Here is a 27,463-nt window from a genome sequence, read left to right on the forward strand (position 1 = left end):
AATGCTACCTTCAATCAGGGCCATTGTGTATCAAATAATAGTAAGAGAAACCTCTGGGAACTAAATTGTTACCAAGAAATTTCTTCACCAATGTGTTTCTAAAGTTGTCTAATAACATGTACTAAAAGTTTGAAATTCAACTCCTGTGGGAAATTTGAGTTATTAGCATAATATGTGACCATTCAATTAACATCCTATATAAGGCAAAGAAAATGTCAAAATTTCATCATTCTGAATATGAAACTAGGGGGTTTTCATGATTCTGAATCCATTCCAAGCATTAGGTTTTACACAAAAAACACTCCTTGTGAGGAAAACAGCCACAGCTGTCATGTGATGAGCTAATGCTTGGAATGGATTCAGAATCATGAAAACCCAGTTTCATATGTCACATGCTACTTAAAGAATTTGGACTTTTGCCTTATATAGGATGTTAATGGTATGGTCACATTATGCTTATAACTCAAATTTCCCACAGGAGTTGAATTTCAACTCCTTTACCAATCTGGTTCCCAGATTGGTCAAATACCTGATAAAATGCCCTTACTAAGTTACTATAACTAGATCTTACACATTAAAGTAGCCTATAGGTTGTGGTATTTGAAATATATGCTGTATGAAAAAAATGTACAAAAGCATTTTTTATTGTTCTTAATAACATATTTTACCAATACATAAAAAATATTGCAATAAGGACATTTCACAAATGTTCAGATCATACTGAACGATTTTATAATTTAGTACATGTTTAGTACTGCACCATGTCCATGTAGCAGAAGCCAGTATTGCATACAGATACTCCAAATCTACTGCTACAGTGGAGTACTGAGGTTTTTTTTTCTTTGTCTCCAGCTCAGGTCAGAGTTAGTTCATATTATGTGGTATGTGGCTCAAGTCCAACCCCAACAGTGTACAGAGAGATTTCTAGGAAAGTCTGCCAATCTGATTTCTCCATAGAGCTGAAACATGACATGACGGGTCTCACTTCCCTGTCCTGAAGCTGTCCTGAGAAGAGATGTCCATGAACCATCACAGAGACGTACTCTATCAATCATTGACAGGTCTCTAACCCATCACTGAAGCACCAACGGTCATAGACATTTAATTTGAGCAGTGGTTCCCACGGCCCACGCATCTGACCACACGGCAGCTTACTGCTGCATGCGTGCATTTTCAGAGCATGTTTATTATTTAATGAACAGTGGAACTAACGTAGTATAGTTCCGATTTATCTGTGTCACATTAAAAACAACATTCTCTAGGTTTTAATATAATATAACATTCTTTTAAATAATGTTATAGTATCATTAATATCTTAGTTTTTTGCCAATTATTTGGGTGCCCACTTTCAATATCCTCATGTCCCACCAGTGGGCCCAGACCCACAGGTTGGGAATCACAGCATTTGAGGGCTCAAACCAGCTTTTCAAGGAATCCTAATCGAACTCATGTTTCCAGGACACCAACTGGACTCGTAAAACCTCACCTTTGATTCTTGTCACCCGTCCCTGCTGCTTAACACTGTTGTGCAAACATGCATATTGCTCAGCCAAAAGTGTCTCGTTCATGGTTTCATCGAGTGAACCAGATACATAACCAGGCCAACCACCTGTTTGACATCATCTGCTCTCTTACATTCTAAATGTCCAAAGGTGAAAATCTACCTTTGCAAGTTGAGAGACCATTGGGAACGCTGGGTGCTGGGTTCAAGCAATGTAGATTAGACACGATGTAATGTGCATCTCCTTGTCTACTGCTGATGGGGAGTGTGAGTGTCTCTACAGCTTGAGTCTCTCTGCTGTCTGCGGACAGTACAAATGGAGTATGGCATGGGCTGTAGGGTCATGCCCAGTTTAGGAGTTAGAGAGGGCACAGCACCTGGAGGGAACTGAAGATGGAATTGCTGGAGCATGGAGGTGAAAAAGAGAAACATCTCCATTCTGGCCAGTTGCTCACCCAGGCAATGACGCCTCCCTGAAGAGAAAGACAGCCATGTTGAGATTACTTCAAATTGTCTCTTTCTCTTTCTCACACAAACACTTATATTATTTATGCCACATTATCACAAAACGGGACATAGATGTGATGTGATCAGAAAACTATAGACAAGTACAACTTACGGCAACTACGTATGGCCCAGTCCAAATAGTTTCTGATAGTATAGTGTTGATACAGATATTCTGCCATTGAATAGTGGCCAACAAAATATACTGAGTGACAAATTAAAGGCGAAACAATTGAATAACTGGAGATAGAGTGGAATCTGTTTCGATACAGGTGATACAATTAAGCAATTAACATCCTATCATGCTGTGTGACATGTATAGAAATGAGGAAAATAATAAATATATAAGTGACTATGAAAGAAGGTTCATTACTTGGGCATAGATGGCAGGAAACTCCAGTCACAAAAATGGCTAAACTGGCAAGAGTTTCAATAGGAAGATCTATGGGAATTACATCAGGTTTTGGGTCTGTTGTTCCCGTAGAGGGAAGGGTCACGGCCCACGGGCAAATCAGTACAAAGTTGATCTGTTCATCCTATGATCAAACACTGATGGGAATGGTCTGTTCGCTGTATGAATGATCCTCAACACAACTGAACACCTATGGGGGATTATTGGCTGTTAAGAGAGTACCACCACCATCATCAAAACACCAAATGAGGCACTATCTTTTGTTCCAGAGACATGTAGAATCTGTTGTGGCAGCTTGTGGTGACCCAACACCTTACTTAAGACACTTTGGGCTCCATTTTCGTTGGTATTTTGGTTACCTGTCTAAATCCCTAAAACACCTCTGTTACCTGTTATATTATGCATAGGTGTGGTTTGGGCGTTACAATAATTAAACCAATCACCGTGCCACATATGCCATTGCCTTTCAGAGATCCCTTATCCTTGCCCGTTATGCCCAGTGCTATATTGCTTCATAGCCTTACGGTCTATATCCCATTGAAGAGTGTTGCGTTGCTGCCTTGAAGTCTCACTTGTACTGCATGCATAGGAGAATAAGGAGAGATGACGCAGCCTGACTCTATGCCTGGACATCTCCATTGAGGCGCGGTGCGCACCGCTCTTTACCAAACTAATTTGGCATACGGTTTACGGGTGCTGTTAAAATGCACTATGCGCCTTCCCAAATGTGTGTGACCAAAATAGCAATTTAGGGGAAAGCGTGCCAGCACGCCCATGACCACACCTCTAGGTGCGAATACCGGTGTCTGCAAAAAAGATAGTGGGTGACGCTGGACGAAAATACCATTAAGTGACAGAGAAAGCTCCTATATTCATAATTTTCGGGCAGCGGCTGAATTACGGGTCGCGTTGCGCGTAAAGGCGGCGACAAAATTGGAGCCCAAAGGACTCTATTTTCGTCCATGCTAAACCCCTTATCCCTAAACTACTTTTTCTTTTTTATTATTTTGAGAAACATTTTTTAATAGTTAAAATCTAATCTACAATACGACACGTTGTGAGCTTGTATATTGGCTATTTTAACTATTAAAAAATGTCTTTCAAAATAGTAAAAGATGCAAAGTAGTTTAGGGATAAGGGATTTAGCATGGATGAAAATAGAGCCCTTTATGTTGGTTTTTACTTTAATTTGTCTGTAGAAGAGCTTAATGTTGCACTTTTATGTGTGTGAGTTGAATTTACAGGTTGTATGAGTTCGATTTGGCAGCATTTCATTCTGGGGTATATCCAAGGACTTCTTAACTTATTTTCTGACTTGACAGTTTTGTGATTCTTAAAAACCTTAATAACTAAGTAAGTAAGAATAATACCCTTCACTTTTGGTTACATGTGACTGAGTGAAAACATTTCACTGAAAAGTCTTAAAGTAAATGAAAATAGGGTCTTTGTTTGGGAGTTTAATGGCATGACAACATGACATTTAAACCCCAGGGGGGTCCAGGGGGACCGGAGACCAATTGGGTCTTCATTTACCCGCTGAGAGCTGTTCATGAGGTGGGCAGCCGCTGCCCCCGCCGGCGGGGGCAATGGGGCTCAAGAGGTTTTTAAACATGACCAAATGAATAACACAAGTCAAAAGATATTTACCCAGAGAGAATGGTAGGAAGGCTTCACGTCTGACAAAGTTGCCGTTACTGTCCAGGAACCTTTGGGGTGAGAAAATGCTGGGTTCGTTCCAGTATTTCTCATCAAAGTGCACTGAATAGAGGTTGGTGATGACCATGGTGCCTTTTGGAATGCTGTACCCGTTGACACTGACGTCCTGTGAGGTGGCACGGAAGATGCCCAGAGGTACGATGTTACAAAAGCGCAGGACCTCATGCAGAACAGCCTCCACATAGGGCATCCTCTGTTTGTCCTCCAGTGAGGGGGCCTTTCCATTGACCAGCACACTGTCAATCTCCCGATGCACCCTCTCTTAACAAGGAGAAACGCACAAAATTAGCCATTCATATTATGTAAACATATTATCTATGCCTGGCATACTGAGCATGCCCAAATTAATTTGGGGTGCACATTCAATTTCCCATGATATCTAGATCACATCTCTTTTGTTCAGCATCAGTGGCTACTGTAAGCAGGGCTATTAACTCACATGGTAACTGACCTTGTATGTTGGGGTAGAGGGCCATATACAGCATGGCCCAGCGCAAGGTATTTGTAGTGGTCTCTGTGCCTGCAATAATGAGCTCTCCCACAGAGTAGATGAGGTTCTCCAGGGAGAACGAAGTGGCAGGGTCCCCAGCACTCTGCTCCAACTCGTCCAGGTAGGCATCGACATAATGTCGGGGCGCCTGTGGCAGCCTGCCCTGGGAAAAACCCTCAATAGTCTTCTGCAGGAAGTCATAAACCTCAGCAGCATTGCGGAACAGCTTCTGATGTTTCCCAAAGGGCACATACTCAAGCCAAGGGAAGGCGTTGTAGAGGAAGGCCGCAGGGCTCACAGCCAACTCCACATTCTCGCTGAAGAGCTCGATCATGTGCTGGAAGTTGTGGTCATCGTAAGTAAAGCGCTGGCCAAAAAGGATTAGGTTGGTGATGTTAGACACAGCATTGGTCACCAGGTGTTTGGGATTGAACGGTTTCCCCTTGTGCTCGTCCATAGCGTCGAGGAAAAACATGCACTCTTCAGATATCTTCCTCTCAAACTGTTTCTGGCCACTGCCAAAGTAACGGAAGGAGTTACAGGCAAGTTTGCGATGTTCAATCCAGCCTGGACCATATTTACAGTTGAGCAGACCTTTAAGAGGCAGAATAGAGATGTGTGAATTAGTGATTTAACACCACAATTACTTTCAAATATGCAAATCGTCAAATACAAAACACTAAATAATCTCCTTACCACCCATTTTGGTCATCTTCTTGAATAAAGGCAATGATGGACGATCAGCAAATGCTTCACTCTGATGATACAGACACTCCTTGACAGAATCATATCCGTTCAGCACCACAGTCAGAATACCTCCAAGATCGATACTAAAGATCTGTAAGAAATGCATAGAAAGTGATGAAAGTTTTCTTTATATTGTTCTTACAAGTGGTTACAATTGGTATACATAAATAGCCTATAGCCTAAGTTACTGCCAGAAAGAAAGACTTGTGAAGAAGAGGTTACATTGTTTCCTGCAAGTGGAAGCTCTGGTCAGATTAATATTGGTGGTTCTTGTTTCATCTTCATAAGCAAAGTTTTAGTGTCACGAGGACTGAAACGTTGGCTGTGAACCACAATGGCACAAAAAATACCTGCATTGGTGTGTGATTCTGATCATCTAAGCTATAACTTTATTGTCACTTATTTGTCTTGTAACTCACAAGACTCAGTTGCCCTGCAATATCCACAGCTAACAATATTGACATATTGAAGGTGATGCCTCAGGCTCAGTCAAGACATATCTAGGCCATGTGAGTCTGACTTTTATTTTATAGAGAATGTGAAGCAAATAGCCTAAGCAATAAAAAAAAAAAAGAGAAAAAACATGCACATACTTTTTCTGCTGCAATTTAGGCTATTGTTGTTACAGTCAGATCTTTGTCTTTTTGTGTAGCCTATAGGGGGAAATTATTCTTAGAAAATGTGGGCTGTCTCTTTTGTTTGTGGCTGCAGACTATAGTTACCTACAGTAAGCCTATACGGCTACCGGTACGGTAGACATTTTTGGGACGAACAACTTTCAGAACGCAATGAACACACCATGTAAAAGTAAAACAACAGTCTATGCATTCTCTGATTTCTCTCTCGCCCGCTCCCCTCCCCTCTGTTAACTTATAATTGCGCGCGTGCGTGTGTGTGCACGTGTCAAGTAGGCTAGTGTGAGAAATAAAGTTACCAGTAGTCTAATCATCACATATCGGGTCCTTGCATCAATGTAAACATGCATCATAGCCTAGGGAAATGCCAGCCGTTATACCTGACCATGCACTTCACTTTGCTTCATCATGAAGACGTGCGGCTCCGTGGCGAGAGACAGAATGTTCCCTATCAGTGGGATGGCAGATGGTCCAGGAGGAAATCCTGGGGGTCTTCTCTGCTTGACGAGCTGGCGAACCAGGAGAAGAAAGAAAAGGCAAATGACCAGGCAACTGACACCGAATAACACATACGACAATGACACCAGAGGTGGCGAGTTAATTGACACCATTTTAAAATCTACATCCAAGCCCTTCTGCTTCTCCCCGAAAAAGGACCGTGGCATAGTGTAGTGTAGGCTATCATCTTGCACATTTTCTATCCCCCGCCTCTAAGACTAGAAGATTGGCCAGAAGTTTCGAGTGAACCATGACTGTGAGATGAACTTTGTTCATTGATCAATAAACGGAATAAAGGCTAATTTGGGGCGTCGCAACAGCCTTTCTGAGGTAGTGTCGCTCCACAAAAATGACGTGTTTTCAACTGAAAACGTTTTCGGATGTTTGCAGATAAAACGGAAAAAGAAAATGTTTGCAGAACTGTTGAATTGGCACACACTGTCATCTGACATCTGCTGATTCAGCTAGCGGTTTACATGACGCTCGAGGCAAGATCGAGGCGTCATGATTATGACAGTCATGTTTCAGCTAGGGCTAATTCAGAGCAGGTTGACATTAATTCGTTACCCCCCCACACACACACACACACACACACATAATATGCCTATTAGGCAGCAGGCTACATTGCATATTTGAAGTATACTATGAAAAGCTTATTGAAGTCCCATATCCATCCATCTTCAACCGCTTATCCGTAGTCGGGTTGCGGGGGCAACATCGCCATCAGAGCTCCAGACTTACCTCTCCATATAGCAACATTAGTAACTGAGGCGTTCCAAGGCCAGTAAATCAATGTAATCCCTCCATCTGCGCCTTGGTCTGCCCCGGGGTCAAGAGGCATCCTAACCAGATGCCCGAAAGTCTTTGCATCTAATTTAAAAAACAATTAGAAATGTATCTATCTATCTTGTTTTAAGGGCACACGCACACAATGCAATTATTTATATGACTGCATGCATGTTATGTTTGAAAATCTGGACTTAAACATCAATTAAGGCTATATATTCCATTTGTTAGGTTAAATTTTATATTTGATGCACACTATTTGTCTTCAGTGTTAAATCCATGTGTAGGCTATGTAGCCTACTTCATGCAATTGCAACATTCAACTACAGTCACTATCATGTGCATAATATTAGGAAGAAATGAAACATTTCAGGCTTTGCCTCTACTCGTTAAACATATCAAATAGGCTATGCAACAACAATACATAACCACGCTGATTTTACTTACTCACTACATGAAATGTATTGCGTTGTATGTATTCACTGTAGATCATTCATAAGTGATGGTGTCAGCTGACTCAGTGACATAACATGTATCTGCATAAGCATATTGATAACCATGATGATTGTCTACTACTGTATCAGAGGGACTGACTGTATGTGCAATATGACAATAATGACATGCATAGGATATTGCATGTGTGTTCCTGCTGATTCTGTTCTTATCATGGTTATCAATATGCTTATGCAGATAACTGTTATGTCACTAAGTCAGGCCGGCTGAGGTCGCTGAGACCATATTATAACAATAAGAAATGGCATGCTTTGTTTCTTTGGCAAAACAGTTCAGTATATTTTATCATACTATCATGGTCCATTCTTGTGTCTTGTACTTTATAGGCAAGGCAATTCAGTTTGTATAGCACATTCCAACCACAAGGCAAAATTCAATGTGCTTCACAGTTTACAGAAATATGCTGAGGTGAAGGTGAAGTTCATATAATTCCTACAAGCATACTCATGCCTGACCCCTGTTTCTCTTCAAATTTTTTGGGGAAGCTGTTTTGTTTTGTTCCTGTTTTTCCCACTTGCCCTTGACAGAACCTTCAGAAATGATGAGGAAGTGGAGGGAACATTGAAAATATGATACAATAGAGTAGAACCTGTTGTTTTGTTTTTTGTTTTTTTAAAATGGTTTGAGAATCGAAAAGGCATTGCTGTGTTACCATGTTTTTGAAACAAATGAACATAATAATAATAATAATAATAATACATTTTATTTATAAGGCGCCTTTCAGGGCATTTAAGGTTGCCGTACAGGTTAAAAAAACAGTACAAGAACACACATGACCCTGTAAGCTAGACCTGCCTTCACCTCAACATGGTAGAGTTCATGTACAGCCTACTATGTTTAGAAGCTGTTGGGGCTTGTTATTTATTAGTTATGCCAAAAATGTGTCTACGCTTGTTGAATCATTATGCTCCAAAAATACCCTTCTGTTGGATGATTTTACAAATTTGCGAATTATCCTGCATGTCCCTTGTTCCTGTCCCTTCCCCCTCATATGTAAGACATTGGGTTGCTGACTAATGGTGGAAGTTACAGGGCAGGCAGACTTTATATTTGAATGCTTGAGATAAATTATGGGTCAATGTACTACCGAACACTTAAAAGGAAACAAGCATTTGTTGAAGGGAATGTGATTATACTGTTGGCCATTGCACTGAATCTTTCCTTGGTTCATCATTGCCCTTGATCTGATTGGGCCGGGCAGCTGTATTTCTGCCAGGAAATCTTCCTTCCCATGCATATAGAGATAAAACATGGCACACGACAATTAAGTCATGCCAAACTTTTACTATTTCCACACAACAACTCTAAGGTATATTAATGACATAGTAAAATGTTGAAAATGAGTGGTATTCCCCTTTAAGTAGTGGTCTGCAATGCATAGCATTCATGTATGTCTCCCAAAGCTGGACAAAATCGTTCTGCCTATTTTTAGACCGATACAGTTCATGTATCCTTAATGTTGGGGCATCCGTGTTGGGGCAACAACTCTCCTTGCTTGAAGAAGTCCAAAGGCCAATATTCTAGTCTGGTTTGCTGTCTGTATAAAGTTCTTATAGATAAGATATATAAGATATATTCCAAGTACACAGAGTTTCACACTTTCTTTTGCTCAATGAAGGCAAACTCCATACAATCTACACGCAATAATAGGCTATAAGCTCGCAACACATACAGTAGCATCACAACACTTTGTGAGCTTGTAGATCAGCTATTTTAGCTTTTTATTTATTTATAAATAGGCCATGCATGCTGTCCACTTTGCTGTGTCAGACTCATTGGTTAGTCATGACCAGCATCTCATTAGATGTGAAGTTGTTTATCCAGCCGTTCCTTCCTGTTGAGGCAGCTGGTAGGCTTTTTCCAGATGCTTCAAATGGCCTCCACAGACCTCTCCTAATAATTGTCTCCACCAGGCCGAAGGCATGGGGACAGAGTATGTTTTGCACTCCGTCCGTCTGTCGGTGTGTCTGTGTGTCCGTGAAGTCCGTGAAGTCCGTGTCCGTGAAGACTGCAAACAGAGTGGGGGCAATGATGCATCCTTGTTTGACGCCAGTCTCCACCTTGAAAGGCTCAGTCTCACTGCCACTGCAGAGGGCTGTTGCCGACAACGATTGCTCCTAAACATTTTGCCAAACATCACACACACACTCCTATCCTATCCTCCTGGTGGAGACCTGTGCCCAGAAGGGCACTTTTTCTAGTTCAGACTTGTTATGGATCCTTAATGAGCACTTTCATGCAAACAATTCAGCATTAACCAGTCCTATTTTATACCTGTGTGGCCAAAATAACCGAGTCTGTGTGTGTGTGTGTGTGTGTGTGTGTGTGTGTGTGTGTGTGTGTGTGTGTGTGTGTGTGTGTGTGTGTGCGTGTGTGTGTGTGTGTGTGTGTGTGTGTCTGTGTGTGTGTGTGTGTGTGTGTGTGTGTGTGTGTGTGTGCGTACATCTGTAATCCACATAACTCAAGAACTGTCCGCCCCACCAACTTCAAATTAAACACATGCGTTCCACCCCACCACAGGTGGTGCAGTGCCCGGTGTCGAGTCGGTCGGACCCACGGCTGTCCAGAACCGTCTACTCTCTGGACAGGGCCCCTGCCCAATGTCCATACTGTATATGGAGCTGGCCTGTTCTGACATCATTCTGACTTCTGCATAGACTCCATATTTGGGCATGCCAGACAAAGAACTCCATATATGGGCATAAAAGGGACACATGTCACATACTGTACATAATAACTGGGTGGGGCATGCATTCCAACGTGCATCGTTCCAAGTAGGCCAGGCACTGCTGTAGAGGCTCCAATGGGCACCATGCTAGTTATTACTTGCGCAAGCAGAGTGTGCAAGTAGGCTACTGTGGTCGGCTGCGTATGTATGTATTTGGTTAAAATGGGTAGGGTTTTAAAAAAGGCAAAAGTTTGCTCTGTTGCACTGGCCTAAAAGTGGGTCCTTAAAAACTGCTTCAACTTCTGAAATGTATGTATGTATGTATACATGTATGTATGTATTTGGTTAAAATGGGTAGGGTTTAAAAAAAGGCAAGAGCTTGCTCTGGTGCACTGGCCTAAAATGGGTCCTTAAAAACTGCTAAAACTTCTGAAATGTATGTATGTATGTATGTATGTATGTATGTATGTATGTATGTATGTATGTATACGTATGTATGTGTGTATGTATTTAAAAGGGGGGCTTTTTGTAAAAAGACCAGCCCACAATACCTCCATATATTTAAAAATAATTCAAAATAGCGTTACCAGTGAAGGGCAAACTGCCTATTCACTGGGGACTATGCAAGGCAGAGGCGTCCACCCCCCTGAGTCCAAGTTAGACTAGACCACATACCTAAACCATGGTCCGAAACTATCCTCTAAAACCCAATGGTAAAATGGATATAAAAAATGGACATTAATAAAACAACCTAAAACCATAAAAGAGTAAAAGTTCACAGCAAGGCCTGGATACCATTTATTTAGTTTGCAGATAAATGAACAGAAAAGGGATAGAAATCAACTTCTTTCATTTAAACCAGTGGGTGTTACAGTTTGCAATTTTTTAATCCATCTGTGCTCCATGAGTTTCCGCTGTCCACTGGTCCATCGGACTCGACATTCCAGACCTGAAATGATATGTATGTATGTATGTATGTATATGTAAGGGAGTGATGTATGTTTGCCAGTAGATGGCGTAGTTTTACTGTATTAGGTATGCTGCTGTGTTTTGCCTTTTGTCCCTCTGCAGAGTTTCCTTTTGTGTTCCAAAAGGTAAGGAGGGACTGTGCAATTCTGTACTGTGCAAATGAAAACAATTTAAACTAGTCTTATCAAAGTCTGAGTTTACTATAGAACATGACATAGCTTGTTTGTTACATGAGTCATGTGTTGTGTAAAGGAATCGACTGTTTCTGCACTATTTGTTCTGTATTTACTGTTGCAAATTCCTATGCTAATGGCTAACTGTGTGAGCTAATCCACATAAATGCTGCATAGGATGGCAGTATAGTACAGCAGATAATAGGAACGATCTTTCACTTGGTTATACAAGCGTGACATTTGGCATGAACATGCCTTTGGGTCACCTCTTTAACTTTTTTAACCGAGCCAACGAAAAATCCAATATGGCGGTCATTTTTCAAGATGGCCGCCAAATAAAAAAGGCCTTGTGTGGCGGTTCTGGACAACCATGGGTGCGGCCGACTCGAGACCGGGCACTGCACTCCCTGTGGGTGTGTGGAACATGTGTGTCGAATTTGAAGTCGGTGGGGCGAACGGTTCTCGAGTTACGTGGATTACAGATGTACACACGCACACAAAATCCGTGCAATATATAGCAGATCATTGGAACGGTTGTTCGCTTGGTGATACAAGTGTGACATTTGTCATGAACCTTCCTTTGGGTCAACTCTTTAACTTTTTTAACCAAGCCATCCAAGAATCCAATATGGCGGTGCTATTTCAAGATGGCCGCCACATCTAATTGTTAGCCTATGTCTACATTTCTTACAAATTTTAGGAAAAAATTCACCATTATAGATAGATAGATAGATAGATAGATAGATAGATCGTTTTTTTTTTGTTTTTTTTATATTCTTTATATTATTTTTTAAATTCTTTGTTATTATTTTTAGTTTTCATACTGAAAATGGTAGCATGCTAATGCTAACTTAATGCTAACATGGTAGCATGCTAATGCTAACATACTAATGCTAACATGGTAATATGCTAGCATGCTAACATAGCATGCTAACATGATAATGCTAACATGCTAATTAGCATTAGAAAATGGTAGCATTAGCATGCTACCATTTTCAGTATGAAAAATAATAATATAAAAATAATGACAAAAAATAAATATAAAGAATTAAAAAAATATATAAAAGAAATTAAAATCTATCTATCTATCTATCTATAATGGTGAAAATTTTCCTAAAATTTTTAAGAAATGTAGACATAGGCTAACATTTAGATGTGGCGGCCATCTTGAAATAGCACCGCCATATTGGATTCTTGGATGGCTCGGTTAAAAAAGTTAAAGAGGTGACCCAGAGGCATGTTCATGCCAAATGTCACGCTTGTATCACCAAGCGAACAACCGTTCCAATGATCTGCTATATTGCACGAATCTTGTGCGCGTGTGTACATCTGTAATCCACGTAACCCGAGAACCGTTCGCCCCACCGACTTCAAATTCGACACACACCTTCCACACACCCACAGGGAGTGCAGTGCCCGGTCTCGAATCGGCCGCACCCATGGTTGTCCAGAACCGCCACAAAAGGCCTTTTTTATTTGGCGGCCATCTTGAAAAATGACCGCCATATTGGATTTTTCGCTGGCTCGGGTAAAAAAGTTAAAGAAGTGACCCAGAGGCATGTTCATGCCAAATTTCACGCTTGTATCACCAAGTGAAAGGTTCTCTCACAATATGGCTGTTAGCCGCTGTACTAGTAGTGTATGTGGCTGGCTGACAGTTGCATGTGGCTGGCTAACCATGCAGCTGAGGTTTATTGAATAGGCCTACAGTATATTGTGTTAGTGTTCATTGGATTGAAATAAGTCAAGTGCTGAATTAGCCCTACAAGCAGAACCCAATGGTACTGAAGTTTCTGACATTTTTGAGACCCAGACCATGGGGTCCTATTCCACCTCCACCCTGCCACCGGGTACGCACACATAAATAAACGTAAACACCTTCGGATACGTCCTTCTGTGCTCTTTGAGGACTTTTTTTCGTTTGAGGGCTTCTGAATGTGTGAACTTTAAGTACCTATAAATACCGCTGCGAATATCTCCTGTGGCGCGGAAGCCGTTAAGTATTTTTAATCTTTGTTTGACCGATTTGGTCGCTTTGATTCTTCTCTTCCTTCCTTGTTTATTGACACCTCATTGTACCGCCTATCTGGCTAGCTAGTGGCGCTATAGCTATGACAGAGCAGATCAGAGGCAGGAACGTAGCCGGCACAAGCCAACCGCACATCGGGAGGCGGTACAATAAACGGTAAATAAACAAGAAGAATCAAAGCGACCAAATCGGTCAAACGAAGATTAAAAATACTTAACGGCTTCCGCGACACAATTCGCAGCGGTATGTATAGGTACTTATAGTTGACACCTTCAGAATAACTCAAACGAAAAGAAGACGTCAAACGGCGCAGACACGATGTTACCGAGGATATTTATGTCCGCGTTCCAACATTCCCATACGAAAACAAAGTAACGCACAGGGACCCTACAGGTCAGCCCGGTTCGGTTCGGATTGGGCTGACCCAGGGGGTTCCGAGAGGGGCTAGTGCTGAATGAAACTGAAATGAGTTTCCTTTTGTGTTCCAAAAGCTTAAATAAATGAAGGTTTGCTCAACTCAACCACCATTGGACGTCTTGTTACCCGTCTCTTTCCTGCCCTGGTATATTCCAACAAACAGTGTATGTATGTATGTATTTGGTTAAAATGGGTAGGGTTTAAAAAAAGGCAAGAGTTTGCTCTGGTGCACTGGCCTAAAAGTGGGTCCTTAAAAACTGCTAAAACTTCTGAAATGTATGTATGTAGGTATGTATGTGTGTATGTATTTTAAAAGGGGGGGCTTTTTGGTAAAATTCCTGCCCGCAATACCTTCATATATTTAAAATAAGTCCAAAATAGGGTTACCAGTGAAGGGCCAACTGCCTATTCACTGGGGACTATGCAAGGCAGAGGCGTCCACCCCCCTGAGTCCAAGTTTAAGCTAGACCGTATGTATGTATGTATGTATGTATGTATGTATGTATACGACCACCGTACTTGCACGCTCTGCTTGCGCAAGTAATAACTGGGTGGGGCATCCATTTCCAACTTACATCGTTCCACCCAACATGCACCGCTCTAGTAAATGAAAACACAAAAATCAGACCTGTCTGAAGTGAGTGGTGCAACAGCGCCCCCTGTTGGTACCCTAAACATAGGGACATACAGACATATGGATGGACACAGGGACATTGCTGTTCCTTGTACCACTCAAAAAAACCACATCCAAAAACGAAAGAAACAAAACGACATCTTCCGAATGAATACTTTCCACCATACTATGTCATATAGTCATAGTCCTTAGTCCTATAGGCTTTCTCCTAAACATGTCAAGTGATACAGAGCTGAAACATTAAAAAAGTTGTATAAAACAGTTAAATATTTAATAATCATTGTCGAACTTTGGTTGTGGTGTTATCTTACTATGTAAGCTATTTATCATGGATTACAACCTCATTTGCTCAAAACCTTTTAATGCCAGTTGCAGGTGCCCCAAGAGATCTAGTAATCCCTCTACAACATTTGGGTCCAGGTGTTCAAATTCTCCTTTCTTCCTGTCTGACATAATGGAGCTAATGGAGCCCAGCAGGTGAATGTATTTTTGCTAATGGAAGTTTAACTTAAGATTTAATGATTCTCTGACCTTCGATGTGCGATAACTCAGGATACACTTTACACATATACAACTTCTCATTACTGTTTTGACTACTGTATTCTTAAGGGTATGTACTGTATGTAAGCAATGTTTATTGTTCCTCTTCAGGTTGAAGGAGAGTAATTATATTATACGCACATCACATAGGTGCAAGACTATCAGAAACCGTATCAATGAAAAAAGAGGTGCTGCTGGGGACCATTGGAATCAGGATTCCAATTCAAAAATAGCAAAAAACCATTCAGATTTTCAATTCAAATATAGCAAAAATAGCTTTGACACGGTTTGAGCTTGTAGATCGGCTATTTTTGCTACGACAGTAATATGTGGCCCTCTGGAATGAATGTGGATATAGTGGCCCTCTCCATTGTCAAATTTGTCCACCCCTGCCTTATATAGTAGGCCTACTGTTATTTTGTTGTTCACCTTTACCCTTATGATATGTTCTGACCATCTGAATATAATGGCACAGGTCTGGACTGGTATCTATTTATTTTAAGTAGAGCCTGGTCCCATGACACAAGGTCGTATAGGCTCTCTTCCTGTACTTCTCCCATGAGCTTATATGTATAAACTTGTATCTTACTAGAATTTCGCGGCCCTAATGGGCCGCTCATCCCAGAGTTATGTTGCAGCACACTATGGGAAGAAGGAAATTGCGGGAGTTGACTCCACATGTAGTAACGGATGGGTTATTAGTTATTATTATGTGTCCTTATTAGTGTAGTGTAGTCAACACGTTATGGCTCGTACACACTGCCCGGTAGGCTATTTGCTCCGATTATGCTGTCGGGGAGCATTTTTGGCGCTCTCCGACAAAACCCCTGATCTGACGTTAAGCGGTGCACAAAAGGTAGATCACGATCTACCAGTATAGATCACAAAGGCTTTGCAGGTATAGACCACATGACATGTACCTAAAAATATATATAATTTTAATTTAAAAAAATATTTTTGCATCTGCCGCTTGAGATGACCTGCAGGGGCGTGCACACGTAGACGCCCTAGTGGCCCTCTCTGGACCAACATGCCCTTTTGTCAAGTCCATTATTTGGTACAGTTTTTTTTCTTGTTTTGTATTATTTGTACGTGTATAGTATGTGGCCCATGGTGACATCGATCAATTCTGGATTAAAAGCTTATAATATATTTATTTATACATTTGTCATGATGTTGTATGTGTGTGTGACTGTCCACACACACACACACACACCCACATGGGAGGCATAGTGCCCCTCCTTCCGCCTCCGTTCACTCACAGATGAAGTTGAAAGGGCAGAATTTCGCAGGAAGGGCTTCTGACTTCTTACATTCTCACGAATGACGGTCCAAAAAGTTACACGGTCGTGACCATGAAGCAGCCAGCCAGGTAACAATAAATAAAAAGACCCAGGTCGCTGCCTGCAGCAGCCCCATGAGCGATGTGGATCTGTCATTTATATGGAACGAACGTACGCTTAGCTTGATGCTAACGCGACCCCCCCACCTCTCTCTCTCTCTTTAACGTGTGATAGAGAGACGCGTCTCTCTCTCTCTCTTTTAACGTGCGATAGAGAGACGCGTCTCTCTCACTATCTCTCGCTATTTCTGCTGTGCAGACCCGTTTTTGACCCGAAAATAACGACTTTATAATCGGAAATACCCGTTTTATTTCGTACGCTTAGCTTGATGCTAACCTAACGCGACCCCCCCACCTCTCTCTCTCTCTCTTTAAGGCGTGATAGAGAGACGCGCCTCTCTCTCTCTCTCTTTAACGTGCGATAGAGAGACGCGTCTCTCTCACTCTATCTCTCGCTATTTCTGCTGTGCAGACCCGTTTTTTACCCGAAAATAACGACTTTATAATCGGAAATACCCGATTCTTTTCGTACGCATGTGGGCCGGTAGCAATTGGACCCCTCCATCTGTGAAGTACTGGATACTGCTCTGTGTGTGTGTGTGTGTGTGTGTGTGTGTGTGTGTGTGTGTGTTAAAGAAATGTTTTTTTGGGTGCTTTGTCGAGTCAGTGTTTGTGTTGGAACTCATATTCATTCATATTCGTTCATATTCAGCTTCTTCCAGAGAGATAGATGGTGTGTGTGTGTGTGTGTGTGTGTGTGTGTGTGTGTGTGTGTGTGTGTGTGTGTGTGTGTGTGTGTGTGCGTGCGTGCGCAGGTGTGTATGGTGCTAGGTCCTAAATAAGTCATTAATAGGCCAATTATACCCGAATAAGACCCGAAATATCGTGCAATTTCCCCCCCCACCCTTCAGCCCCCCCTGGTATAAATACCTTCCAGCGCGCCTATCAATTCTTATCTATCATACTATTAAGTCAGGCGGCAGCTCGCTGCAGCATGGTTCCACACTCCAGATAAGGTGCCCTTTTGTTTCACTTGAGCACCTGCCCCTCAAAGTGTCTGTGCACGCCACTGATGACCTGAGATGACTTGATTGATTGACATCAAAAAGGGCCTGTCAGCTCAAACACACAATGCAATACTTGTTGTTGCGTACAATCATCAGTAGCAAAGTCAAATACCAAAAAAAAAACCTACAATTTCCATTTTTCCCCCTCTATTTCCCATTCCATGTGCGTTTGTCTTATATGTAGCCTATGCAAGGCCCCTCAATTACATTTTGTAACTATTTTCAGCAATGGGATGATAGTTTTATTTGGTGGGTATATGTTGTTGAGCTGGTCGTTTTGAAAGTAGCTCTCAAGTAAAAAAAGTGTGGGCACCCCTGGTATAGATGATTAGATATATATTAATTCCGTCAGTAAATCCCTGTAGGCTACCCACATATTGGTAGCCTATATTAGCCCAATACTGGCGTTACGCATTTCACTTGAATAATGTTGTGTGCGCGTGTGCGCGTGCGCGTGTGGAGAAAGACAGAGTTATTTAATGAAACTCAAGATTATAACGTCCTGTATTGGTAGCCTATATTAGCCCATGTTGCCGTTACGCATTTCACTTGAATAATGTTGTGTGCGCGCGTGCGGAGAAAGACAGAGTTATTTAATGAAACTCAAGATTATAACGTCCTGTCTCGCTACATGCCGCGGCGCCGCCGTGGGGTCCTCCATCCCCCGACACGAACGCACCGGCGACTTCTCCCTCTCCTCCGGCAGCCCAACTCCCCCCCAGTTCTCCGCCCATGCCACAAGGAGACACTGGTTCCCCTGCCCCTACACCCTTGTCACATTCCCCCCCTGGGGGCCCTCCCCCCCCCCCCCCCCCCCCCCCCTGCCCCTGTTCCCCTACCCCCGACCCCTACAGGGTCTTGGCCGAGGAGGCGGACAAGGCCTCCGGCCCGTCTGGGAGACTATGTGGTGTCCTCTGGGGCACTGGTCTGACAGGGACGTTGTGAATTGTGAAAAAAACAAACAAACAAAAAAACAAGAGTTGTGGGGGGTGTATTTGGTTTCTTGCTTTGATTTCTAGGCTGTTGCCGTGTTGTATATTGGCTGTTTGTCTTGCCTGTTGGCCTGGTCCTCGGGGTCGAGGACTTTTGTGAGGGGGGGTAGTGTAGCGGCCGGCTATGGCTTCAGCCAATAGGACTGTCTTGGGGCCCACCCCCAAGACTTCCGGGACTGAGGAGTGAGTAACAGGGCCTATGTGATGCGCTGTGTTGGTAGTTAGTGTGAGAGTGCAAGACTGACTAGGAGGAACACTAATGCTGTTGTTATACGTTGGATCGTTGAGCTAATAAAGAGAGATCTTTATCCTTTGAACTACGTCTGTGCCGCCGGTTCCTGGGATCGTTACAATATGCTGATTTTAATTGTAATAATAATAATAAATGTACTGTAGTAGAGGAGTCAAAAGTACAACCACTTTCAACCCATCTTCATATAATTGCTCCTCACTATGGCTTATTACCATTTGTACGTACTTGGTCTGTGTCTTAGAGCAGGTTCAGAAACATACCTACCGGTGACATCATCGATGGGGAATTGAAGATAATACAAACTGCAGGCTTTCTATTCATGGACAGTTAGCATGCTATAATAGAAGCAATTGTTCTTGTATTAATACAAATAAAATTGAAAATCTTGTTTGAAATGACCAAACTTGACTGTCTAAAGCCCAACTCTAAGACATAGAGTGAATAGACAAAAATTGTGCCGTCTTATAATGAGCATTAGTGAGGAGTACCAATTACATGAAGATTGGAAATGGGTGAAGTGGTCTTTTACATGAACTGGCTGGCTGAAACTGTTTAATCACTATACAGGTATGTTACCAGTGTCCCAACCTCAAGTATAACAAGATGTCCAAAAAAGATTTGTTGTAGACTACAATGAATTCATCATGATTAATTTAAATGTCATGAAAAAAATGTCACCCCTAACATTTCCATAGTTTCATGTGGCTGTAAAAGGCATTTCAGAAGGAGGTATGGGTGATTATTTCCTAAATGGGATTTGTAAATTATTATTATGCTTATATATATTTTTTAACAGTATCAACAATCTGCTTCATAAAAAGAAAGCCCTATAGCCCTAAGTTAGTAGTGTAAGTGAGGCACCTTTAAAATACCATACATAGATGAGTCACTTAGTTTTACAATTTCATTTGTCCAGAGCAAATTCAAGTGATTGAAGTGAGCAGCATGGACCCAACAACAGCCATTTTTTACACTCTCAGAGTAACATTCACACTGAGGATTTTACTGTGTAAGCAAAGAACTTGAGCCACAGAACAGGACAATTAACAGATCTTGGGCAAGTAACCATTCTTTAGAATCCTTCACCACCAGTATCCGACAGCTCATGGAGAGGTCTAAGGGGGTGGACCTTGGCTCTGTCTTGCTCCTCTGATTTAGTGGTTCCGTCACAGGACCCAGAGCTTGCTCAATAGCACTAAAAGGCTCATCCACATTAATGGAGTTCCTCCGTGACGCAAAAGCAAAGTCTGAGGCAGGATGCTTTACGATACATCATCCAATATTGTTAAGTAAGGGGAATTAGTGGATGGCCCAGGACCAAAAGCCGAGTAATTGGCTCCAAGAAACAGGGTAGACTATGATAAGCCACACCAATGAATCCCACAGGAGCTGTATACGAACTCTCTTTGATGCTACGTTCATTATAGGAATGGCTTTTGGGGTGTGGAAATATAATACACTATACTAATTTGACTATAGCACACATACATGCCCCACCTGCATTTTTTTTAAACCATTGTATATTTTTACATTTAGCCATTTACATATAGCTTTCTATTTTTATATTTACTTCTATAATGTTTTTGAGAAATTACAAATTTTGCATACAGTAATAATAATAATAATAATAAACTTTATTTGTATAGCACTTTTCATACATAAATGCAGCTCAAAGTGCTTCACAGGGCAGGACATAAAAATAAAATACAATAAAACACAAGTAGTTAAAATGATAGATAGCAGAGAACAAAACCGAATATAAGAACATAAAATAAATAAAAACACATAAAAAAATAAAAATAAAAAATAAAACTCAACTAAAAGCAAGGGTGACTAGAAAAAGTGACCTACTGGGCACAGGTCTCCACCAGGATGAGCAGATGTGAAGAATTCCAGGCAAAGGTTTTTCCTTGGCCTCTAGGGAGTTGGCATACAAAGTTATCCACAGATCCGTGCAGTTAGAGTTAAAAACACTTTTCGGCCAGTTATAGCGCCACCTTGAGGCTGAGTTGAAATTGTTCATGTGGCATTTCGTCCTCTGCCTAGTGGGAATGTGGGTGCACAATTTCACGGAAATCACGCGATGTGTTCATGATTTGCAGCATTTTGTTTGAAACTGAGCACTCCTGTGAACTTTGGAAGCCAATCTTAACCAATCAGGATGGAGTCTGAGAAATCTGAAAGACCGGTTTCGTTGAATGGCTCTAGAGAGACTGTGTACCAATTTGCGTGATGTTTGGACAAAATCTGTAGGTGTACTGTGCAAAAACTTGTTTTGCACAAAGCGGCCTCCTGGTGGCGCTATAACAGGCCGTTCTGGAAATCTGAAAGACTGGTTTTGTTGAATGGCTCTAGAGAGACTGTGTACCAATTTGCGTGATGTTTGGACAAAATCTGTAGGTGTACTGTGCAAAAACTTGTTTTGCACAAAGCGGCCTCTTGGTGGCGCTATAACAGGCCGTTCTGGAAGGTTTGGGGCAGAGGTTCATTGTTGGCATCCAGGGAGTGTGTGTGCAAAATTTGGCATCGACCGGGTTAACGGTGGCCGAGATTAGCTGCTAACGGACACACGGACACACGGACACACGGACGGACGGAGTGCAAAACATACTCTCCCCCTAGCCTTCGGCTGGTGGAGACAAAGAGGTGAGTCTTGAGTTGAGATTTAAAAATGTCTACAGAGGGTGCGTGTCTAAGCTCGAATGGAAGTTTATTCCAGGCTGTTGGGCCATAGAAGCAAAAAGCTGCCTCACCATACTTTTTTGTGCACATTCTTTTAGGCACTTCAAGTAGGCCAGCATTGGAGGACCTGAGGGGGCGGCTAGGGACATATCTAGGTAGGCAGTCACGGAGGTACGGAGGTGCGAGACCATTGAGAGCTTTATTGACAAGTAACAGAATTTTAAAGTCAATCCTAAAAACAACAGGAAGCCAGTGCAGTGATGCCAAAACTGGAGTAATATGTTCTCTCATCTTAGTTCTAGTTAAGACTCTAGCTGCTGCATTTTGGACAAGTTGTAATCTGTCAGTCGTTTTCTTAGGGAGTCCTGAAAAGAGTGCATTGCCGTAGTCAAGCCGAGAAAAAACAAAGGCGTGGATTAGCGTTTTTGCATCGTCCAAGGACAAATAGGCTCTGATTCGTGCAATATTTCTAAGATGAAAAAAGGCAATCTTGGTAACATGATTAATGTGTGAATTAAAATTCAATTCAGAATCAATAATAACCCCCAGGTTCTTTACTGTACCGTTACTTTCTACATGATGCTAGACAGACAGGTCAAAAGCGGGTCTAAAGCACAGGGATCATCTGGGGCCACAGTGAAAGCACAATGATAATTCTAATTCTGTAGCAAAGGAACAGAATTAATCACCATTGTCTATTTGACTATTACATATTTACTGTAGAATTGTGGATCCTGTAATACGAGACAATGTACAGTAGATGGCTCTGTCTGCAAATCTAATTCAGAATATGGAACATTGTGTAGAGTAAATTTCATTCATACAGTACCAGCATTTGAAAACTTCACTGTCTAACAGTTGACTTATGCCCAGTTTAATGAATGAAATCATCACAAACTGGGATATCAACCGGTGCGAATGACTGGCAGGTTTTTTGTGAATGGAACACTTGTGTGGCCATGTATTGACGTCATTTGCTTACCATATCTTTTACTGGCTTGCTGTAACCAATGCAGGGGTCCTGATTGGTTGGCAGACTGCGTTAAGATATTTGATTGGTCGAAAGGCTATGATCAAGCACCTACTCAATCAATAAATAATCCCAAGAGATACATATATAACCCACTGTACTGTGGCTGTGTTCAACAGATTCACAAGAGAGTCCATAACTTAAATACATATCATTTGACCATTGTTTACGAGAAGATAACTTACGGTGAGTATATGAGACAATTTCTGTCACTTACCAGTCCACTACAATGCGCTTGAAGGTACATGGCATGCTGTTACGGTTCAGGAGATAAGAAACAATCCAGTATTATGTGATGAGTACTGAGTATATTGTGTGAACTTGTTCTATATTCTCTGGGCTACCAGTTATTACCGCACCGTATAGTTTAGTTAATTTTTCAAGGGTATGTGTTGCTCTCAGACTGCAGCTCATTCCAATAATGGAAGTGGCTGCTGTGTTAGTCTCTGGCAAGAGCTTCTAGTGTCAGTATATCACCAATAGTTTTTCATCCTCACTGTGCCCAGATCTGTAACTCTTGCTTGTACAGGTCTTATACTGAAAGTCAAGAGTTGACAAATTAAATGTATTTATGTACAAGCTATTATTGCTTGGATGAAAGTTGATTCTTGCTTCATATTTGTATACATTGTTGTAGAGAATACACAACCGTTACGAGGAATATCGAATTGTTTGGGATGTGATGTGCTTTTCACAGGGGACCATGGTGATGCTGAAGTTCTCGGCTATCCTTCTTGCCTATGTCCTGGTCATTTGTCAGATGTACAGCTCACACGCAGCTCCTTCCAGGTGAGTCTAAATGCAGAATTGCAAAACAAACACAAACGTTTTCATGCCTGTATTTTGAGTTGAGATCAGATTGTATGATGACAAAAATCGACACAATTGCAGCCTTCCCACGACACCACAGTCAATCAAATATTATACAATACACCTTACAGAAAGCCACCCACTTTATTTATCAATGTAAGTTATTTGTAAACTATCTAGCTCAGATGCTTAGACAATAATGTGACGAGAGAATAAAACTATTTATTTTGTGTAATATTTGATGGTGGGTGTATAATAATCTGCACAGAAACCATGGTCACTATTCTTACAGGAATATTGATTTGGTCATAAAGTGCAACTTGGCTACCTGACAGCTTTTAAAAGGAACACTTTTAGCAGATTGTTTTGAATTTGGCTTGTATCCCTAACTGAGGCATGAGACATTAGCTGGCCGAGCCATACTATTTTTAACCCAGTGTTGGTGCAGTTCCAGTCTGATCAACCTAATCGACTGTGGATTTACAGAACCAGTTCAGAGCCTGTGTCGGACCAAGTCACACTAACAAACTATGATGCCCGGAGGATACTCAATGCTATCTTGGAGGAGATCATGCAGATGTCATCTGAAGAACAAGAGCAACATGCAACTGAAGGAAATAGGTATGACTCTCCATCAATCAATAATTTAACAATAATCAATCATTTTTAATGATCAGGTTTAGGGTTTGCTAATGGTGGATGGTGTGGCTTTTTATTTTTTATTGTATTATTTAACTGGATACAACACATATCTTTGTTCATGAGATGTCAACAAGTGAAAGTGCAATGTTTATTGTTAGAAAGAAGGTATATAGAGTATGATTCATATACATATGCATGTTGCGCAGTTAGCATGATGGACGTATGCTCATGGCATGAGAATGAGATGCATGATATTGGTTGGTTGTACATATGTATTAAAATGAAAGCATGACAATTCAATCGCAGCATTTTTGTCAACAATAATATTTTAGATGCATACACTGTCAGCATGCCTTTCAAATTATAATCAGAGAAAAAGAGGGGGAAAAATTAATATATGCATGAAATGTTTAAACCATAATAGCATGTGATTTGTTTTTACAACATATTATTTGCATGCAATGTTTACTGTAAGCCTGTTTTTGCATGTTCTCTCTAACAGCATGGATAGACCCATATCCAAGCGCTGCACCAGCCTAAGCACTTGTGTGCTGGGCAAACTGTCCCAGGATATCCACAAACTGCAAACCTATCCCCGCACTGATGTAGGAGCGGGCACACCTGGCAAGAAATGAAGCCTGCCTGAGGGCTCGTTCAATTAAAAATGAGTCACCTGCATGCAGCTCCACTCTTTCAACAGCACACATTTCACGTTTCATCTCCTCTGTTCATAGTTAACATATCTCACCCCCCCCCATCCATTCCATCCATACGTTGATGCATGTGGCAGCGGCTCCCGAGTCCCGCTTGCCTGACTAACTTCAATAGAATGTTTGATCTCCATGCCCCACCTCCCATAATTCGATTCCATTGTTAAAATCAACTTTTTTGACAGTAGTATACAGTAGTAAGGAATATATATATATATGCAATAGGAAAAAAAGTGATACAAATTCCAAAACTGTGTGATTTCTTCTACAATAAACATTTTTATACAAAGTTTTCTTCCCACTCGCACTCATACATTTGTTTAATGATTGAATGTACTTTGGTAACAGCCATTAGAGGTAAGCATTAATGAATGGCAGCTATTCCCATCAATCATTCATCTAAAAGGATCACAAATATTTTTTATAAAATGTTAAACTGTCTATTCCCTCTGTTAAAAGCAGCGTGACAGCCCAGAAGCGGGGATGCAACACAGCCACATGTGTAACCCACCGCCTGGCTGACTATCTCAGTCGATCAGGGGGGATTGGAAGCAGCAACTTTGTCCCCACCAATGTGGGTGCTAAAGCGTTTGGGAGGCGGAGAAGAAACAGCCCCAAGTGAACATATGAGCCGGCTCAACATGTATGGTATGATACTATTCTCTTTATTATAAATATATATATATATATATATATATATATATATATATATATATAACTTTGCCTGTTATACAAGTTACATGTTAGAAGAAACAACTTGATTGTGCTTTGAAATTAAAGAAAGGCAGCACAATTGAACGTTTGAGTTGTAACGCAGGGTGTGGACAGAGAACTTCCACAAAATGAAAATGGGTATATGAACAAAACATTTTTTCTCCTTTCGGTGTTATCAACCAAAGGTGGGGATTCAAACTCGTGAATAATGTTTATAATAATGAGAATTTAAAAGAACTAATATAATCACAGCCAAGTTCATTGTATTACAAGTATTTCTTCCCCCTTACGTCCCACACTTTATGAATGTTTAACATTTAACTGGATATGGTCATGGAGCATTTGTGGTTAGATTAACATACCTTTTGTTGTTTTTGTCATTGCAGCACAGTACACCTTCTTCAAATGAGAACAATACATCCTGATTGACCCACCATCAAAAACCTGGAAATAAGAACATAATTTAAGAAATCACACTGCTGGACTGATATATGCTCTGCCAGTACTCATTGTTGTTCTATGCTCTACATAAAGACGACAGAGATATCTAGCATTAGCAACACTGCTAGAAAAATAAAGACTCTAATTACAGGTCTGCGGGGACGATTTTTTAAATATTTCCTTGTGCAAGCAGGTATGAAAATGGATTTTGTCCCCTGTCTTGGCCTGAGGCCAAAGTACTGTTTCTGATGTGTGTAGATGTTCCTTGTTATGTCAGCAGCACAGTGCAGTGGACTAGAGTCCAAGACACAACTGTCAACACTATTAACTCCACCATCACTGACTATGGCTGTCTTGTGCCTTGATGTGAAGCATTTCTTTAAATTTCATCATTGTACACTGTGAGTGTGAGGAAAAAGTATTTAGGGTTATGATTATTGTGATAATTGTGAACTGAAAGCAAGAATAAAATGTATTTTTAGCTACAAAAGTGTGTGTAATTGTGGGAAAAACCAAAGATCACCATGCCACACTCACACTGAGTTCTACAGACATCGCATTTATAGTCAAATTCACATCATGTCAGATCATTTACATAACATGTTACATTTTCCTCAAGTATAAATGTACACCCCATAAGAATTCTGACCACATCTTTACAAAGATAATTAACATCAATTATAGCTGTAAAATATGCATAGTACACATAATAAGAGTACATAATGAATACTATAACGGCTACATCATGAACCCTTGGGAAGTGTGTGTTTATATGCGTGCGTGTGTGCGGGTGGGTGTGTGTGTATAAACCTCCAAGTCCTGTTAAGAGCTGTATCCCATTCTGTAACTGGTCCATATATACAATTATAAATCCAAACACCACCTGTATCACCCACAAACATTTTACTGCTGGTCACTTTGAAATTACTTTGACTACATACCTGTAACAGTACAAACTGTATTATTAGGAAATGAGGTGCTGCTAAACACGAGGTGGTGATTTCCTACTCCTACTGTATAACATGTCATCTACCACCTTATTAGAGGTGTTACACCATCTCAAATATAAATGTTTAATCATTGTCTATAATTGAGCAGCCTTTTTGCCAGGAATTAATCAAAAGTAGTATCATCCATAGAGGAAATAACCAACATAGCCCATTCTGCATTAGCATCTCTGCACTTGTAGATTGTAGTTTGTAAACATGGCAATAGTTTATTTCAACAGATCAAAGGTTGATAATGAACCATATGCTATTGGTCTAATAGTATTCCTCCTCTGAGTATTGTCAACGCAATTAGAGTCCCTGGCCATTCTGTCTAACAGACCCTGCACGTCATGCATGCTAGTCTTTGATAATTGACGTGCTTGTTCGCTCACTTGTTCTGACCTTACCATGTTCTACTTCCTCCTGAGGGAGATATTTCTATTAATTATTTCAGAATATGAATCTGTATGAAGGGATTCATGCACCATGAAACACGTTTACTTTCTTGTATTGCTGATTACCAGAAAGTTGCAGTACAGTTTTATAGATAATTAACTGG

At 41.1% G+C, this 27,463-nt stretch overlaps 2 protein-coding genes across 2 annotated transcripts; one reads left to right on the forward strand and one right to left on the reverse strand.

Moving 5' to 3' along the window:
* Nucleotides 1–1,750: 1,750 nt before the first annotated feature.
* On the reverse strand, nucleotides 1,751–20,308 carry cyp2r1 (cytochrome P450, family 2, subfamily R, polypeptide 1; the record flags this gene model as incomplete). Its single annotated transcript, XM_083759286.1, has 7 exons — nucleotides 1,751–1,974; nucleotides 4,065–4,394; nucleotides 4,585–5,217; nucleotides 5,320–5,461; nucleotides 6,386–6,557; nucleotides 19,953–20,146; nucleotides 20,258–20,308. 7 exons carry the CDS (start codon nucleotides 20,306–20,308, stop codon nucleotides 1,751–1,753), a joined length of 1,746 nt encoding a protein of 581 aa, XP_083615412.1.
* A 2,993-nt stretch (nucleotides 20,309–23,301) lies between these two features.
* calca (calcitonin/calcitonin-related polypeptide, alpha) lies at nucleotides 23,302–24,685 on the forward strand (the record flags this gene model as incomplete). The annotated part of the gene is made up of 3 exons (XM_083790127.1): nucleotides 23,302–23,387; nucleotides 23,895–24,029; nucleotides 24,553–24,685. The coding sequence occupies 3 exons, from the start codon at nucleotides 23,302–23,304 to the stop codon at nucleotides 24,683–24,685; spliced, it is 354 nt and encodes a 117-aa protein (XP_083646253.1).
* Between the last annotated feature and the right edge of the window lie 2,778 nt (nucleotides 24,686–27,463).

This window comes from Protomyctophum parallelum (genome assembly GCF_964188405.1).
Source record: "Protomyctophum parallelum genome assembly, chromosome: 2".
NCBI classification, from domain to species: domain Eukaryota; kingdom Metazoa; phylum Chordata; class Actinopteri; order Myctophiformes; family Myctophidae; genus Protomyctophum; species Protomyctophum parallelum.